Raw genomic sequence first — 16,317 nt, 5'->3', positions numbered from 1 at the left:
GCTGGGATTTGAACCCAAATCCTCCGACTCCAAATCCTTCCCACCCCAGACCAGCACAGCTTCTTCCAACCCCCAAGGGAAGGGATCAACGCTCTTGTGCTTCTTGTGTAGCTCCCTGGGGGTGACGCGGAGGGCCGATGTGAGAAGGAACCCCAACTCCCCATGAGCACCCTGCTCTGAGGAGGACCAGGGCTGGCTGTTGCTTTAATGAGGGCCTGGGAGCCATCTTTTGCCTGGCCAGCTTCTTCCTGTGCCCGGGCTGGCGGGCTCTGTGCCTGGGTCCCCTTGCCAGGGAAGTGGAGGCCAGGAGGGTATTGAGGGGCATCTATGGGCTGTGTCCCCTGACTCTTTACTGCACAGGGGGTGCAGTCCTCTCAGGCCCGTAGGGGAGCAAGCGGGCAAAGTCTGTGAGCGGGCGGGGGCGCCGGGTGTGGTGGGGCTCCCCTGGGCGACTTTCACTGCTGCCACTGCCACTGTTGAAGGTGTGTGTACGCCGCAGGGCCGGGGCAGCCGGGCCACTCCTTGTCAGGCTTCCTGTGGGAGGGCTCCAGGGCCGGGAGAGGCTGTCAGTGGCTGGGTCCAGATGGCCCGTAGGTGCTGAAACTACCCGCCGCCGATCAGGGCTGGCATGGGGTGTGATAGGGAAGTCGACGTAAGAGGCCCGGCCTGGCCTGGTTTGGGAGGGGGCCACCCCACCCACCTGGTCCCGGCCCCCCACCATCGCTGAGGGCAGGAAACGCACATCGCCAACTGCCTCTGGGTCTGGCCCATGCCCGCCACCACCAGGGTGCAGCAGGATGATGGAAGAGGAAGAGGAGGAGGCAGCACCAAGGGACGGGGCATTTCCAGAGGGCTCCCGGAGGACAGTGTGCAGGACTCCTTGACTCTGCTCCCAGCCACGTCGCTGCAGTGCGCCGGGGCAGCGTTTCTGTTGCAGCGGTGTCTGCTCAGGGGTGGGCAGGAGGCCTGAGGCGAGTTCATGCTGGCCAGCCTGCAACAAGGCTGCTTGGGGCCAGCCATTCTGCATGAGGGGGGCCAGCAGGGTCTCAGGGGGCCCGGCCCGGGGCCCGGCTCCCCCACGCCGCTCACCCAGGCGGCTCACGCTCACCACCTGGCCCTCCCCACCATGTGCCAGGATCGCCTCCTTGTCCTTGCGGCGAGCCAACTCCCGTCGGTCTCGATGCCCCACAAACCAGCAGACACTGAAGCCTGAGACCACGGCCCCAATGACAAAGGCAGCCACTGAGGAAGTCACCAACAAGTTCACAGACACGAGGCCAGCCCGCTCCTCCATGAAGCTTTCCCGAAGGAGCCCTGGGACAGATGTGGGAGGCAAGCAGGGGTGGGAGGGGTAAGACCCAAGCAGATGGCACCAGCCTGCCTACCTTCCTTCTGGCCAAAGAAGTGAAATTCCAGGGGCTAAACTGGGGCTGATGAGAACAGAGAAAAGGGAAACTTCCAACCCACTGCCTTTCCTCGTCTGTCTTAGCTTGTTTTAGCATCAGTCTGCCTTACCTATGGTCCTCAACAATCAACAATTGCCCTTAGCATCTCTTAGCTTGTCTCTATCCATTTGCCTTGGCAGCTGTCTCCTTCTATGTCCATCTCCTAGCCCTGAGAGCCTCAGTGCCTCAACAGGCTTGGTCAGACATAGGCAGCACCGAGCATGATGGGTACAGGCTAGGATCTCCTCCCCCGCCCCTTTGACCAGGGCTCAGATAAGTGTGGGGTGAGATGCTAGGGTAGGGGTGGAGGGGAATTGGGGGCAGGCTCATAAAGTTTCCCTTCCTCAGGAGATGTTGCCACATTGGGTTAGGTCAGGCCCCATCCCTAACCTTCAAGCACTCACCAGTACAGTCCCCTAAGCCAGATGTGCTGGCTCCAGAGATATCCTGGTCAAAGGTAGCCCTGTGGGACAGAAGGAAGAAATGACTATTTATTAAACACCTACTATGTGCCGGGCACTTGTGTCAAGCACTTTACAATCATTATCTCATTCAATCTTCACAATAACCCTGAGAGATAGCTGCTGTTATTATCTTCATTTTACAGATGAGGAAACAGAGGCAAACAAATTATCGAGTGACTTGCCTAGGGTCACACAGCTTTTGTTTAAGGCCAGATTTGAACTTGGGTCCTCTTGACCCAAAGTTCGCACTCTATCTGCTGTGCCATCTAGCTGTGCTGTGGGGTGCGGGTGGAGAAAGGGAGGGTTTGGAATACTACAGAGTCCCTTCCCCTGTCATTTACATCCTTTTCTTCTTGTATCTGAAACAAGTTTATCATTTTATCACAGATTTAGAGCTAGAAGGAAACTTGGAGGTCAGGGCCAGACTCCTCATCTGACATATGAGAAAACTGAAGCCCTGGCAAACTGCGGGACTTGTCTGAGGTCAAAGCCTTCGGACCCCAGGTCCATTCTTCTGCTTCTTCAGTCCTCTGACGTTAGGGGCTGGGTGGGGACATAGGGTGGCCACCAAGGAGGGCTAAAGAACGGGCCCCAAAGCTGCTGGGCTTGTCTCTTTGGAAATCCCTGCTCCCATTTCAGTGATACTTCAAGACTTACAAAAGTGCTTTCCTCAAGATCAACCCGTGAACCTGGTCCTCATGTTGTGACTTCTCTGTCTTACAAAGGAGGAAAATGGGACTCTTCGAGATGAGTTAGGTGGTTGGGTGGTGCAGTGGATGGAGCGCCAGGCCTGGAGTCGGGAAGACTCATCTTCCTGAGTTTAAATCTGGCCTCAGACACATTTACTGGGTGACCCTGGGCAAGTCACTTAGTCCTGTCTGCCTCAGTTTCCTCATCTGTAAAATGAACTGGAGAAGAAGAGGCAAACCACTCCAGTATCTTTTGTTGAGAAAACCCCAAATGGGGTCTTGAAGAGTCAGACGTAACTGAAATGACTGAATGACAACAAGAAGAGGTGAATTAACTTGGGGAGAACAGTACAGCTACATAAGGCAGCCAGGGTGGCTGAAGAACCACGACTTAGAGGCAGAGGGTCTGGGTTAGGCCCCTGACTCGGCTGTGTGACTCAGAGCAAGTCACTCAAATTCCCTGGCCCTGTTTCCTCAACTCTCAAATGAGGGGGTTAGACTGGAGTTCCTTCTCTGCTCTAAATCTTACGACCTTATGAATCCTGGTCCTGACATTTATTAAACTGCAATCTGCTTGAGGTCAGAGACTGTCTTCATTAACCTGACCTCATCCCTGACTCCTGGGCCAGAGCTCTGTACACAGGAGAAGTTTAGGCACTGTTCATTGTCACCCGGGGGACATTGGGCCAGTCACTTATCCTCTTGGAGGCTCAGTTTCCCCATCTGTGAAATGGGGCCAGTGGAGTAAACGCAATTCAATTCAATTTCAATCACCATCTATAAACACCTACTCTAAGCAAGACAGTTAGCAACCCCGTGGTCCTGCTTTCAATGTTGGAAAAGGGACTTGAATCCAGATCCCCTGACACACTTTGCCTACTGGACCACGATGTCAGGCCCCTAGGCTCAGGGACACATACACTCAGGCCACAAAACACCATTTCTATCTCCCCTTTCTCTCCAGGGAAGCCTTGAGGGCACTCTGGGCCCCAAGTAGTCTCATGTGATGCACAGAGAGGTGTAGGCACCCTCTTCCTCAGCTTGCCCTTTACCTGGTGCCTGGGGCCAGGAAGATGCAGGAGCCATCCAGTGTCCAGCCACAGTAGGGGTCCTGGCTGCCAATGCAGTTCCTGGAGGGCAGGAAGGAAAGGGGTGGGGGAGAGGAGAGGAGAGGGAGTCAGAGATTCAAGCTGCCTTCTTTAGTCATTGTATCAGGGGCCTGTCTCCCAGGCCTCCCCCAAGCCTCCAATTTTTCCATAGTTCCCTTATACCTCTGCTTCCCCAGGGCTCCTGGAGGATCCAGGTAACCCTGACCTCCAGGCCCAGGTGAGGTGGTGCCCAAACTCAAGAGTAGCCCTAGGTTCACAGAAACTCACTTCATGCAGCCCGAGTGCTGCTGACAGCGGGCCACGGGCACACGGACCACACACCGAGGGAAGGCCACCAGCAGGGCACCGGCTGTGGGGTCAATCTCCAGACTCAAAAGCCTCCGGCTCTCCTCAGGGCCACGTCCACACCTGGCAGAAAATAGAATCAGCTGGGCTCTGGGTCAGGCAGGTAGTCAACGGGGAAGGGGAAAGTTTGGGCTGGGGGTTGGGACTGTTCTAAGAAGCAACCCTCCCTGCCAATCCTGGCAAGCTCCTAAGGAGGCTGTGGCTGCCACAGCTCAGAGGGCCGGGGGCAAACTCAAGCATACCCCCACCCCTCCAGCAGGCCCCTCCCAGCATGCCCCCACCTGTCAGGCCGGTAGGTCTCAAATTCCTCCAGAAAGATGCTCTGCTCGGTAGGACCTCGGGAGCTGCTGCTGGGTCGGATTAGGAACTTCAGCACAGTACCCGTGTCAGAACCCAGGAACACAACGGTCTGGTTCCCCCAGGGCCCTGCACTGGTGTCCACAGCTACTCGGGTCAGCTGGTGCCTGGTGCCCAGAGAAAGGAAGGAAGGTCAGAGCCTGGTTGGCTTCCTCCCTGGCCATGCCCACCAAGGGACCGCTGCATACCTGCCTTACTCAGATGAGCACACTTTAATGGGCACACAAGACCATTGGACCTTGCCAGAGGCTCACACAGTCCATTACATCTACCCAGGACACCCACATATAAATATGTGTGCACTGATATAACCATACATGCCAATAAACCATGATAATACAATGCCTTTCTTTGCACAGATTAGGCACTTGAAAAATGTGTGGATCATTAAATACCCACACAATATATGTACATACCAATACACTCAGACACACCCCAAACCAAGTTCATTGTTCCCCCTACATCCAATTCTCCTCCCGGCTTTTGTATTTCTCCTAATGGAAGTACATTCACCCAGGCTCCCATGTTCCTAAAGTTGGAATCATCTTAGACTCTTCCCTTTCCTCCACCCCCAACACACATCCAATCTTTTACCAAGTCTGACTGAATTTACCTATGGACAATCCTGGCATCCACCCACTCCCTTCTATTCTCTCTGCTTCTATCCTAATCTTGGCCATGCAAAGACCTCCAAAGAGACCTTCCCACCTTCACACACCCTCCCAATCTAGCCAACGTAGCAATGCCAGAATCATCTCTCATCTGGTCATGTTCCTCCTCTCTATCCAAATATCTTCAGTGGTTCCTTAGAGCTTACCAGGTAAAGTTCAAATTTTTCCACCTGACATTTAAGGCACCTCCCTCCCCCACACACCTTTCCAGCCTCATCTCATTACTCGCCTGTAGTCAAACTGGGAAATTTTCTGTTTCCAAACCTGGCCTAGCCTTTCCAGCCTCCTTGCCTTGGTTGCCACTATTCCCCCATGGCTATGATGTCCTCTCTCCTGGTCTTATCCTGGTGAATTCCTAGCATTGCCTGACCCCCTCCCCCAAACAGCCTCTTTTATTTTTGTCAGTAAAAACCTTCTCCCTCCAATCTCTCACTATACTTTGCTCTCCCCTCTTCATTTCTCACCCAGCTTTTCATGCCTCTGGACCTCACCATCCCCCTCTCCTTGCTTTTCCATTTCCTTTGGTGTGTTGTTTTAGATTAATTAGATTGTAAGTCCGTTGAGGGCAGGGACAGTCTTTGTTTTTATTTGTGGTTGTATCTCTAGCGCTTAACACTGTGCCTGGAACTTAGTAGGTGCTTAATAAATGTTTATTGAATGTTTATTGAATAAATGTTTATTGACTCTGCTGCAGTATTATTAATCTCATCTGAGTATTATTAATCTCTTCTGAGATTGTGATTTATTCCCCTATTGCTGACTGTGAACTCCATAAAGGCAGGGACCCTCTCTTAGCTAAATTTTGTATCTCCCCTAGCACTGAGCACTGGACTCTGTACGCAGTAGGCATGTCACAAATATTTCCTGAATAACACATATGTGCTGATACATATATGCCAACATGCATGCATGCCAATACAGCTGTGAGCTGACACTGTCCCTCCCCACCCCCTATACCACTGACAAAGGTAATAGTCAACATTCGACTTAGAAGAACATACACAGTAATACTTGATGACATGAATAGAATGATGAGTCCCCCCTCTTCCCCAGGCACTCACCGGGCAAGGGTGCGCACAATCCAGGGGGCGTGGCCCAGGGAAGGGACTGCCTCATCCATAAGGGGGTGGGTCTTGACAAAGTTGAGGATCTCATCGGGGAAGGCACTGGAAGCATTGTAGGGCATTCCAGGGGCTGCACAGAGCCCAGGCCTGAGGGACGAGGAGGAAGGTTAGGGATTGGTCGGGGTTCAGAGGGCTCATACGCTGCTTCCACTGAGCTGGTGTCTTGGGCTGGGAGTCAAGGGGTCAGGGGGCATGGGCTCAAATCTAGGCTTTGCCACTTATGGCTCCATGTGACCCGGGAGATGTTACTTGCCCTTTCTAGCCATCTGTTTGAAACCTGTGGACCCCTTCTCAGAATAACATTTTTAAATGCATAAAATAAGACACAAGGATTACAAAGGAAACCAATTATATTAAAATATAGTTGTCAAGGAAATTTTTTTAAAAGTTCCTTGACCTCACATTAAGAACCTCTAGATTAGAAGATCTAGATTAGGAGCTCTGATTTTTCTGTGACCCGAATTCTAGCCAAGTCTTTGGTCTATTTCCATGGCTGCCTGGCATTAAGGGCAGGGCCAAGAGCCACCTCCTAGCTTCCCTGGGTTCTTTCAAGGCCCAGCTAGAACCCCACCTTCTGTAGGATGCCTTTTCTAATCCCCCTTAATTCTAGTGCCTTCAATCTGTTATTTCCAGCTGATCTTGCATATATCTTGCTGTCCATGTATCATGTTGTTTATGTGCTGTTTTCCCCCTTGGAATATATGCTTCTTGAGAGCAGGGACTGTCTTTTGCCTTTCTTTGTATCCCCAGAACTTAGCACAGTGCCTGGCACATAGTTTGTGCTTAAATGCTTACTGACCGATTATTGACTGACTTACCGAGGCTTAGGTACCAGCTCTTCAGGCACTGGGGTCCAGATGGACTCTGGTGACTTCTGTTCCCGAAAGCGGCCCTCAAAGACAGCTGCCACCTGGCCCATGTCAAAGGCGCAGACAGCCGAGCCAGGGATACTGTGGGGGAGAGGGATATGAGGATGGAGAGATCACAACAGAATCAGAGACAGGAAGCTGGGGCCAAGGCTGGAGGGCACAAGGGAATTAAGGACTGGCGGTGAGTTAGGGACATGGAGAATTTAAGGACTTGAGAGTTAAGTGCTTGGGGATCTGAGGACATGAAGAGTTGAAGTTGGGGTAGGAGAGGAGGGATGACATGCAAAGTTGGGGTGAGGGCTAGGAGCATAGAGTGCATAAGCCACTCAAGGGAGGTGTGCCCTGAGGGGCCTCAGCGGGGACAGAGAAAGGTTTGGGCAGCCACATGGAGGGGAAGCCAGAGTCCTCCACTCAGCCTTGAGGCACTGGAGCTGAAGGACACGCAGCTAACAAGGCTATGAATTGGGGCCCATCTAGCGCCATCCCCTGTTCTAATGACCTGTTGCTGGGGGTAGAAAAGAGGGCCAGGATCACAGGCCGGCCTCCCAAATTGAGGATGCCAGTGGCGGCCTGGAGGACGTTGAAATAGAAGTGGGAGTCTCCGGGCACAGAGCAGTTGAGTCGGGCCTTGAGGAAGGAGGTCCATTGCTTCTCCAGTACTCGAGGGGAGCCACCCACATCATTCTTGCACACGCGGCCCACACGAGACACCACAACCTACGGGGTAGCCCTGGTGGGTCACATATCCCATCCATTCCCTGACCTACTCTGCCTTGAATAACCAGAGTTCTCTAGCCAGATGAAATTAAAAGTTGAACAGCACTCTCTCTGCCACAACCTTCACCCCAAACCCCAACCTTCTATTTAAATCTAGAATCATTGAACTAAGGGAACCTTAAAAATAATCTAATTTGTTCTTCCTTATTTTACAGATAAGGAAACTGAGGTCCACATAGGTTAAGTGACTTGCTTAGAATCAGACTACTAGTAAATGACAGAGCTAAGTAAGATTCAAACTCAGATTTGCTGCCGGCCCACTTCTCTGCTGCCTTGAACTCCCACATAATAGGAATCAGTCAGAGAAAGCAGTCTTATATAAAGAACCCAGACTTGAAGTCAGAGGAATTGTGTTAACATCCTGGCAATGTCACTGACTCACTGTACGACCTTAGGCAAGTCACTCCTTTCTCTGAGCCTCAGCTTTCTTATCAGTAAACAGAGGAGTTGGACCAGAACCTTTACAGTTCTGAGGGTTTGGGAATCTGGGAGTGGTTTTTTCCTTTAATGGAGAGACACACAAGGGTGATGTGGGGGAAAGAGCTTTGGGTTCTGGTCCTATTTCTGCTACTAATGTGTCACTTTTTCAAGTCACTTCCCCTCTCTGGAGCCTCAGTTTCCTTATTTGTAAAATGGGGTGAATAATCCCTGCACTGCCTCCCAAGGACATTGGGAGGATCCGCTGAGATAATAGATATGAAAGTTATTTGGAAAACATTAGACCCAGCATGAATAGAAGAGGCCCTTATTCTTCCCCTACAGTAACTAGCTCTGGCCTGGGCACACTACAAACTTGCTAGGGTGACTACTCCGGCTAGACCTCAGGCACTGGAGGCCCCAAAGCTTGTTTCAGGGAAGTGTTTGTCTTGCTATGGCCCTGCTTCTCCTCCCCAGTCAGGGACTCACCTTCTCCAGGTAGTTGAATTCCATAGCAATCTCTCGGAAAAAGAAATACACGTGACTCCCCCACTCCACGGCATGGACAAAATAAGGCTCTGTGAGTCAAGGGATGAGATGAGGGGAAGAGAGGAGAGGTCAAGGCTTAGCCCTTCCCATGAGGTGGGTGAGACACTTCCTGGGGGGAGAGCTTTTATGACACATGAGAGAATTGGACTAGGCAGCCGAGGGGGAAAGGGGACTTTTAATGATAAGGGAATTTTTTTATGAGGGGTGGGGGTAGGGAGAGGGGGTCAAATTGTATAATGAAAGGACTTCAGAGATCATCCTGCCAAGACTTTGACTCCCAGGCCTATCATGTGAAGAGCTGAACCTTTTATCCATCATCACTAAAGACTCTTATTATGGTAGGGCATGCAGTCTGAGATGCCTTCCCTTTCCCCCTCCCCCGCTTCCCACCTTTGAACCACTTGGAATCATGCTTGACTGTTCGGAGTGTGGGGCTGTCACCCAGACTTCGGTAGATGACGGCATCAATGGCCAGGAAGTCAGTGACTGTAGCTGTGAAAAGCATCCCACCTGGGTGGGAATGAGGGAGAGGCAAAGAAGTGGAGTTAGGGATGTCCAGGTTCTAAGTACTCACCAAACTGTGCATGCAATGGGTGAGCCCTCCCCTGGCCCACAGTATGAGCTGTCTAAGCCTACAGTAGCCATTCACCCATCTATGGGCCTTTCTCCCAGCCGTGCAATGGGTGAGCCCTTTCCTCTTGGCTCACCAGTGTGGGTGTTGCCTCAGTCAAACTGAGACCTGTTAAAGACCTCAGCTTGAAAAGGCCAAGGTCTCCCATTGCATTCTGGGTCATCTCCAGTTGTCCTGATCTATATCTTGTCACTGGACCCAGATGGCTCCAGAGGAGAAAGTGAGGCTGGTGACCTTGCACATCCATCTCTCACTTAAATCCAGTTCCTTTGCATGTCATGGCATCACCTCTCTGATGTTACGGTCCTCTTTGAGAACAAAGGACCACCACCACCACCACCACTATACCACCACCACCACCACTACTAACAATAACAACCAGGTTAATACACAGACAGAAGGGATGGGGGAAATGGATTTGGCTTAGCTGGCCTTTATGCAAAAATTTCTCCATAAGGGGGGGTGCACATAGAAGGTTGGTGGTTGGGTCTATTTTACCAGGGGACCTAAGGGATCTAAGGGCTGACCAGTGGCCTCGCACTGAACCTCAACCCTGGTCTGAGGCTGAGCCTGACACCCACCAGAGTTGCAAGCCATGGGCACTCACCAGAGAATAGGGCAACATTGGCGTGCTTAGGATCATAGGGGCAGCGGGCCATGCCACTGATGTTGTCTCCCATAGGCTCTAGGGTGTCCATCTGCAGGGGCCAGGAGAGTGGCAAGAAGGGTATGAGTGACCTGAGATTCTTCTCTCTCCTACCCCAGCCTGACAAGGTCATTCTACCTGCCCGCCCATTTTCAGAGAGGGAAGATATCTGTAAATTTCTTTCAGATCCAAAGGGCAAATCCCAAGAGTGGGTATATCCTTCTGTTCTGTATCCAAAGCCAGGGCCTATAGGCCTGGATTGGGCAAATAGTATAGCCTAGGTTGAGGGTGGGTTAAGGGCAGGGGTAGGCAGGGCTGGGTATTAAACTATACTGCCACAGCCCTCAGGTAGCACTTGCCCCATCTGGGACTTGGACAGTGTTACAACTAATGTTTTGCCTAAGACAAGATAAGAAAATTGTGATCCACCCTCACCTAATGGCATGGCAAGAGGTAAGGATAGGGCTGGGATTCATGCTGTGATTGGCACAGCCCTGGGGTGGGAATATGGGCAGTACCAGGTAGGGCCAAGACTCACGCTATAGTTGGCACAGATAGGGTTGAATGCGTTGGACCCACATACAAAGAGGGTGTTATCATCTCGAACCAACAGCACCTTCACAAAGTTACGGCACTCGCCCTGAGGAAGAAGAAAAGCATCATGGGGATTGGAGGGGAAGGCTTAGGGCTACCCACCAGGACAGTCCTGGGGAAGGGGCACGAGTATGAAAATGGCCTTCCCTGTCTGGGCCTGGAATGGGGAGAAAATCAGCTTACCTCCTGCTTCCCCTTCATCCGACAGATGCTGATGTCATTTGGATTTGACTGCCAGCTCAGCTTCTGTGGAAACAGAATCAGTGCCATAAGGCTGAGGGAAAGGAGCTAATGCTCATGGCTGGAATGGAAGGGTTGGGTGGTTTTCAGGTAGGCTAGGGTGTGTGTGTGTGTGTGTGTGTGTGTGTGTGACAGAGACAGAGAGAAACATACACGGAGAGACAGAGAGAGAAGCAGAAAGAGGAAGAGACAGGAGGAGGGAGGGAAGAGAGAGAAGGGGGAGGAAGGGGGGAGGAGTAGGAAAGGGAAAGGAGAGGAAGAGAATAGAAGGAAAGAGAAGGAAAGAAGAGAAGAGAGGCTGGTTCTGAGTAGGGGAGGGACACAATCTCTACAGCTGGGAATAACAATAACAACACCAAGTTCTCATTTCTGTAGCACTTTCAGATTTACAATGTAAATCCTCACAGGTCTGTAAGATAGGTACTATGTTATTACCCCCATATTAGAGATAAGAAATTGAGACTTAGCAAGGCAAAGTGACTTGGCCAGAGTCAAACAACTAGTAAGCATCAGAGTCAGGATTTGAACAGAGGTCTCTTCTCACTTTAAATCCAGCACACAGGTGCTCAGGGAGGCAGCATGGTGTAGTACAAAATATGTTGGGTTAGGAAGTCTAGGTTCAAATATTGGCTCTGCCATTTACTCTCTGTGTGACCTTGGGCAAGTCATCTTACCTCCCTGAGCCTCAGTTTCCTTATTTGTATGCAAGAGAGGTGATAAGGTGGCAGAATGGGGGGTTGGGCTAGATGACCTCGAGTTCTAAAATCTCTGATCCAATGATCTTCTTTCCCCTGGCCAGATGGCCTCCCAGACGCAGCTCTCCAGAGTCTGGGGGGAGGGAGCCAGTCCCCGTGGCTGGAAGGGACAGAGGGGGTGTCTCGGAGGCACACCGAGTGAGGACTGCTTCTGGGCTATCTCCCTCCCTGCCTCCCTCAGCCCAACCAGATGAGGTCCTCCCCCGCCCCCCACTCACCCGATGGTAGCGCAGTTCACTGGCCGTGGGTGGTTCCAGCTCTACTCGGTACAGGTTATCCCTGTGAGGGGGACCTGGGGCTCAGTGAGGGTGGGGGGCATCCAGACAAACCCTCTGGGCAGCCCTTCCCTACCACCCTGCCACAAACACGGCATCCACTAGCACATTCCGATACAGGAACATATAATGTTAACATGCCTTCCTGTACCCCGATGTGCTAATTACCCCAACAAGCCAACACAGCCCAACCCAGGAACAAATACACGTTAACATTCAATATGGCAACACACAGACCACATGCTAATGAGTTCCAGATGATATCATGCCAACCCTTCCCTACAACATGCTAATTTACTCAAACACGTCTACCTGCCCATACCTGTCTCCAATGAACAGGGTCCTGTTGACCCGAAGCATACGTTGAATGTTGAGCCCTTCGGTGCTGGAGGCTGGAGGAAAGCGGCTTGGACCACTGCCTGTGAACACTGGGTACTGCTTTAAGTCTGTGGGCCACAGGGAAGGGAAAGTTAGCTGCCAACTCTAGAGAATGACTCCTGGGGATACCCCCTCCTCTCTCCTGTTCCAGGACCATGGGGGAAGGAATGCTTCAGGGTCTTGGAGGCATCCTAGCAGAGGGTCTGCGGGATCTTTCTCCACAATGACCTCCTTTTCCTACAAACTCTCTAGGTTCCCCTCCCCCAATATCCCTCTTATTCCCCCTAAGCCTTACTTCAAAGCCCCCAACTCACAATCCCGTGGTGCCACTGTGAGGGGTTGAGGCTCCTCGGGGAAGAGGCCCTGGACAGCTCCCAGAATCAAGGTCAGGATCTGGAGCAGGATGTGGGTCCAGGTCCTCAGCACCAGGAAAGGTGGCAGGCTGGGTGCTGGCATGGTTCTGTGGCCAGGTAGGGTGCTCCTGCAGCAATTAGGGAGGAGAAACAGGCAGTGTATTGAGAGGGGATGGGCAGCGAGGTGGCACAGTGTATAGAGCACTGGGTTTGGAATCAGGAAAACTCATCTTCATGAGTTCAAATCTGGCCTCAGACACTTACTAGCTGTGTGACCCTGGGCAAGTCACTTAAACCCCTTTGCCTCAGTTCCTCAGCTGTAAAATGAGCTGGAGAAGGAAATGGCAAACCATTCCAGTATCTCTGCCAAAAAAAAAAACCCAAATGGGGTCATGAAGAGTTGGACATGACCGAAACCACCAAACAACAAATTGGGAGAAGACTGGAAGCTGAAGTTCCTTTGGCTACCACCAGGGGCCGCCTGAGAGCCACCCACTTCTCCCACTGTCCAAGAACACCCAGGAGCTTCTGGCCAGGAGTGCTGCCCCAGGGACAGTGATCAGACAAGGGCCTGTCTGGGGGGAGGCTGCTTTCTGCACTCCCAAATTTGGAGCCCTAACAAGGGTTATTCAATTGAGGCACTTGCCTCAGGCAGGCAAAGCTGAGGGGTGCCAAAAATCTATAAAATATTCATCTACTATCCCAAGCATGCCATGACACTAGGTGAGAGGGGCCACAATTTTATATTCTGGCCTTGGGCAAAAAATTAGCTGGTGACAGTGCTGTCCAAATACCAGATGTGGCCAGTTCTGTGGCATCAGCAAACCCCCTCCCTCTCCTTTCTCTGACAGACAGCCCTCTCACCAGCTCCATCTGTCAGCATCTCTCCCTCTATTGGACAGGTCACCTCTAGGGCAGATTGCAATCCTCCAGACCCTGGGGTAGCCTTGAGTTCCGAAGTGGCTCAGAGATGAAGCTAGGCAAGAACTGGGAGGAAGAGCTAGGGCCTGAACTAGTGCCCTTGTCTTCCCTTTCAGGCAGGACCAAGGTCCAACCCCAGAGGGCATCAGTAAATGGTAAATGTCTCCTTTCCGGATCGCCCTCAGTTAGTTGTGTGAGGCATTTTTTTTTAAAGGGCTACCTGTCTTTAGCTTTTACTTAGGATTTCTAACATTTTTCTACCTGCATTTTTGTCCTACTATTCTATGTAAACTAAACTAAATAAAGGATCTAGCTTTGATCAACAAATCTCAAAATCACAAAAAAAGGTCAGGGACTTTTTTCCCATTTACAATGGGAAGGGACCTCTGGACACAGAAGGCCAACCAGTCCAACCCACTCATCTTACAGTTGGGGAAACTGCTAGAGAGGGTACAGGTAAACTTGTATTCTTCTATATATTTTGGAAAAGTAAGTGGTTATCAAGGGGCAGCTAGGTGGCGCAGTGGATAGAGCACTGGCCCTGGATTCAGGAGGACCTGAGTTCAAATTCAGTCTCTGACACATAACACTTAATACCTGTGTGACCCTGGGCAAGTCACTTAACCCCATTGCCTAGCCAAAAAAAAAAAAACAAAAAACCCAAACTAAACAAATAAACAAAAAAAAAGTAAGTGGTTATCATTCACTAACATTTCTCCAACACTTTATGGTTTACAAAGTCAGTAAGGTAGGTGGCATAAGTAATATTACCATCATTTTAAAGAGAGAGAAACTCCAGGCTCAAAGAGGTCATACCACTTGGAAGGAGCCAAGCAAGAACTCAAAAGAAAATCTTTCAGCGCCAGTTCCAGGGTTCTTCCCAGTACAGCAGTTTTCATAGTTTTGTGGTAGAGTGAAGAAAGCCCTAGGCTGAAAGTCAAGAGACCTAAGTTCTTTGCTCCGTTGATTGGCCAGAGATCATGGACAAGTCCCTTGTTTCCCTGTTTTCTCCCTAAAGCATCTGGTTAATTCAGTGTGGGCCAGAGGAGGGTTTCAGGGGCTTCATGACAGACATCAGGATTAATGTTACACAGAGGCCTCCGAGGCAAGTTCATGGTGAAGGGCACAATTGCTACAATATTGCCATTCACTGCAGTCACAGCAACTGTCTTTCCCCCCTTCCCAACTGCCACACTTGTAGAATGGTTTACAGTCCAGTAACCACTGCTCTTTGGATTCCATTAACCTGTTGGCCTTATATTACTCATTCAGTGGGTCTTTACTAAGCCCCTGTTTAGAAGGGTGGGAGATGGAGATGAACTTGGTGCTGCCCCGGAGAAGCTCCCAGTCTGAGGCTGGGAGTAGATGATCTCTAAGGCAATCGGGTTCATGGGGGCCCACCCCCTGCAAATGAAGGCTGCAGAAAAGGAGAAACTCAAGCCTCGGGGATGGCTTTGGTAGAAAACAGGAAGAGCTCCCGGATAGGGTTAGCAGGAGGTGGCTGTTACTCTAGCTGGTGATAGCTTCCTTTTCCTGCCCCTTCACCAAGATATGTGACTCAACCTGGATGCTCCAGCTCGTAAATGAAGCATGGGTCCTGCCCTCCACTTCCCCAGCTTCCTGATTCAACATCCCCCTTCCCTTAGGCTCCAGCCCAACTCTTGCTCAGACACCTGTAGTGACTCCTATTATCCACGGAGTCAATCAGATCCTCCAGAATTTGGCCAAAGCCTCCCACTCTAGTCTCTTCTACCTGACATCAGCCCCTCCCAGCTAGCTGGGGAATCCTTGCCGTCTTCCTGCCCAGGCACATCAGTTTCATTCCAACCTTTGCCCACCACTTCCTCCACCTTGTCAGCCCCTTCCAGACCTCTCCAAATCCTCTCCATCCTTCAAGATCCAGCTCCAGCCATACTTCTGCCAGGGCCTCCTAGGCCTGCTCTAGCCCTCAGTGAGCTCTCTCTGTTTTGAGATCCATAGTTCAGCCCTTGATTATACTGTGTCCTGAACTGTCCCTGGTTATGAATCTTGTCTCCTTCCAGACTAGGAGTTTCCCATGGGCAGGGTCCAGGTCATCTCCATCTCCCATCTCTCTAACCAGGTGCTTAGTTGAAAAAAAAAAACAACACAAAACACAAAACACCAGCTGAATGATTTGCCCACAAGGCTGACAGGTTAATGGGAACCAAAGTACAGCTGCTACAATATTGCAAGCCACCCTACAAGCGTGGCAGAGACAGGAAAGGAAGGAGACAGTTGCGGTGACTGCAGTGAATGGCAATATTGTAGCAATTGTGCCCTTCACCATGAACTTGCCTCTGCCTCCCTGTAAACGGAATCCTGGGGGTGTATAGCATTAACACTGCTATCTGTCATAGAGCTACTGAAACCCTTTAGCCTAAGCTGAAGTAGCCAGACGCTTTAGGGAGAAGACAGACAAGAGACATACACAAGAGACACACTAACCCAACACACACGTGAGACATACACACGAGAGACATACATGAGACACACAACACACACGTGAGACATACACACAAGACACACCCAACACACATGTGAGACATACACATGGAAGACGTACACATAAGACAGACTCACCCAACACACACGAGACATACATGAGACATTCACCCAACACACATACACACATACACGAGACATATATATGGAAGGCATACACATAAGACACACTCACCCAACACACA

At 51.0% G+C, this 16,317-nt stretch overlaps 1 protein-coding gene across 1 annotated transcript in view; it reads right to left on the bottom strand.

The window, feature by feature from the left end:
• Window positions 1–16,317, bottom strand: part of SEMA6B (semaphorin 6B) — a 42,955-nt gene continuing 26,638 nt past the window's right edge. Inside the window, exons 3-18 of the mRNA XM_027851000.1 lie at window positions 12,650–12,816; window positions 12,280–12,403; window positions 11,901–11,961; window positions 10,871–10,933; window positions 10,632–10,733; window positions 10,055–10,145; window positions 9,207–9,326; window positions 8,757–8,845; window positions 7,573–7,790; window positions 7,023–7,154; window positions 6,142–6,291; window positions 4,334–4,516; window positions 3,975–4,115; window positions 3,651–3,728; window positions 1,850–1,908; window positions 1–1,314 (exon numbers count right to left, since the gene is read on the bottom strand). Of these exons, the coding sequence (XP_027706801.1) occupies window positions 350–1,314; window positions 1,850–1,908; window positions 3,651–3,728; window positions 3,975–4,115; window positions 4,334–4,516; window positions 6,142–6,291; window positions 7,023–7,154; window positions 7,573–7,790; window positions 8,757–8,845; window positions 9,207–9,326; window positions 10,055–10,145; window positions 10,632–10,733; window positions 10,871–10,933; window positions 11,901–11,961; window positions 12,280–12,403; window positions 12,650–12,816 (2,743 nt within the window). The 3' untranslated portion in view covers window positions 1–349. The remainder of the gene's footprint in view (window positions 1,315–1,849; window positions 1,909–3,650; window positions 3,729–3,974; window positions 4,116–4,333; window positions 4,517–6,141; window positions 6,292–7,022; window positions 7,155–7,572; window positions 7,791–8,756; window positions 8,846–9,206; window positions 9,327–10,054; window positions 10,146–10,631; window positions 10,734–10,870; window positions 10,934–11,900; window positions 11,962–12,279; window positions 12,404–12,649; window positions 12,817–16,317) is intronic.

The sequence above is a fragment of the Vombatus ursinus genome, unplaced genomic scaffold, assembly GCF_900497805.2.
Source record: "Vombatus ursinus unplaced genomic scaffold, bare-nosed wombat genome assembly UNPS02009173.1, whole genome shotgun sequence".
Lineage (NCBI taxonomy): Eukaryota > Metazoa > Chordata > Mammalia > Diprotodontia > Vombatidae > Vombatus > Vombatus ursinus.
Note: the sequence above shows the minus strand (reverse complement) of the source record. Positions and strands in the feature narration are given on the sequence as shown.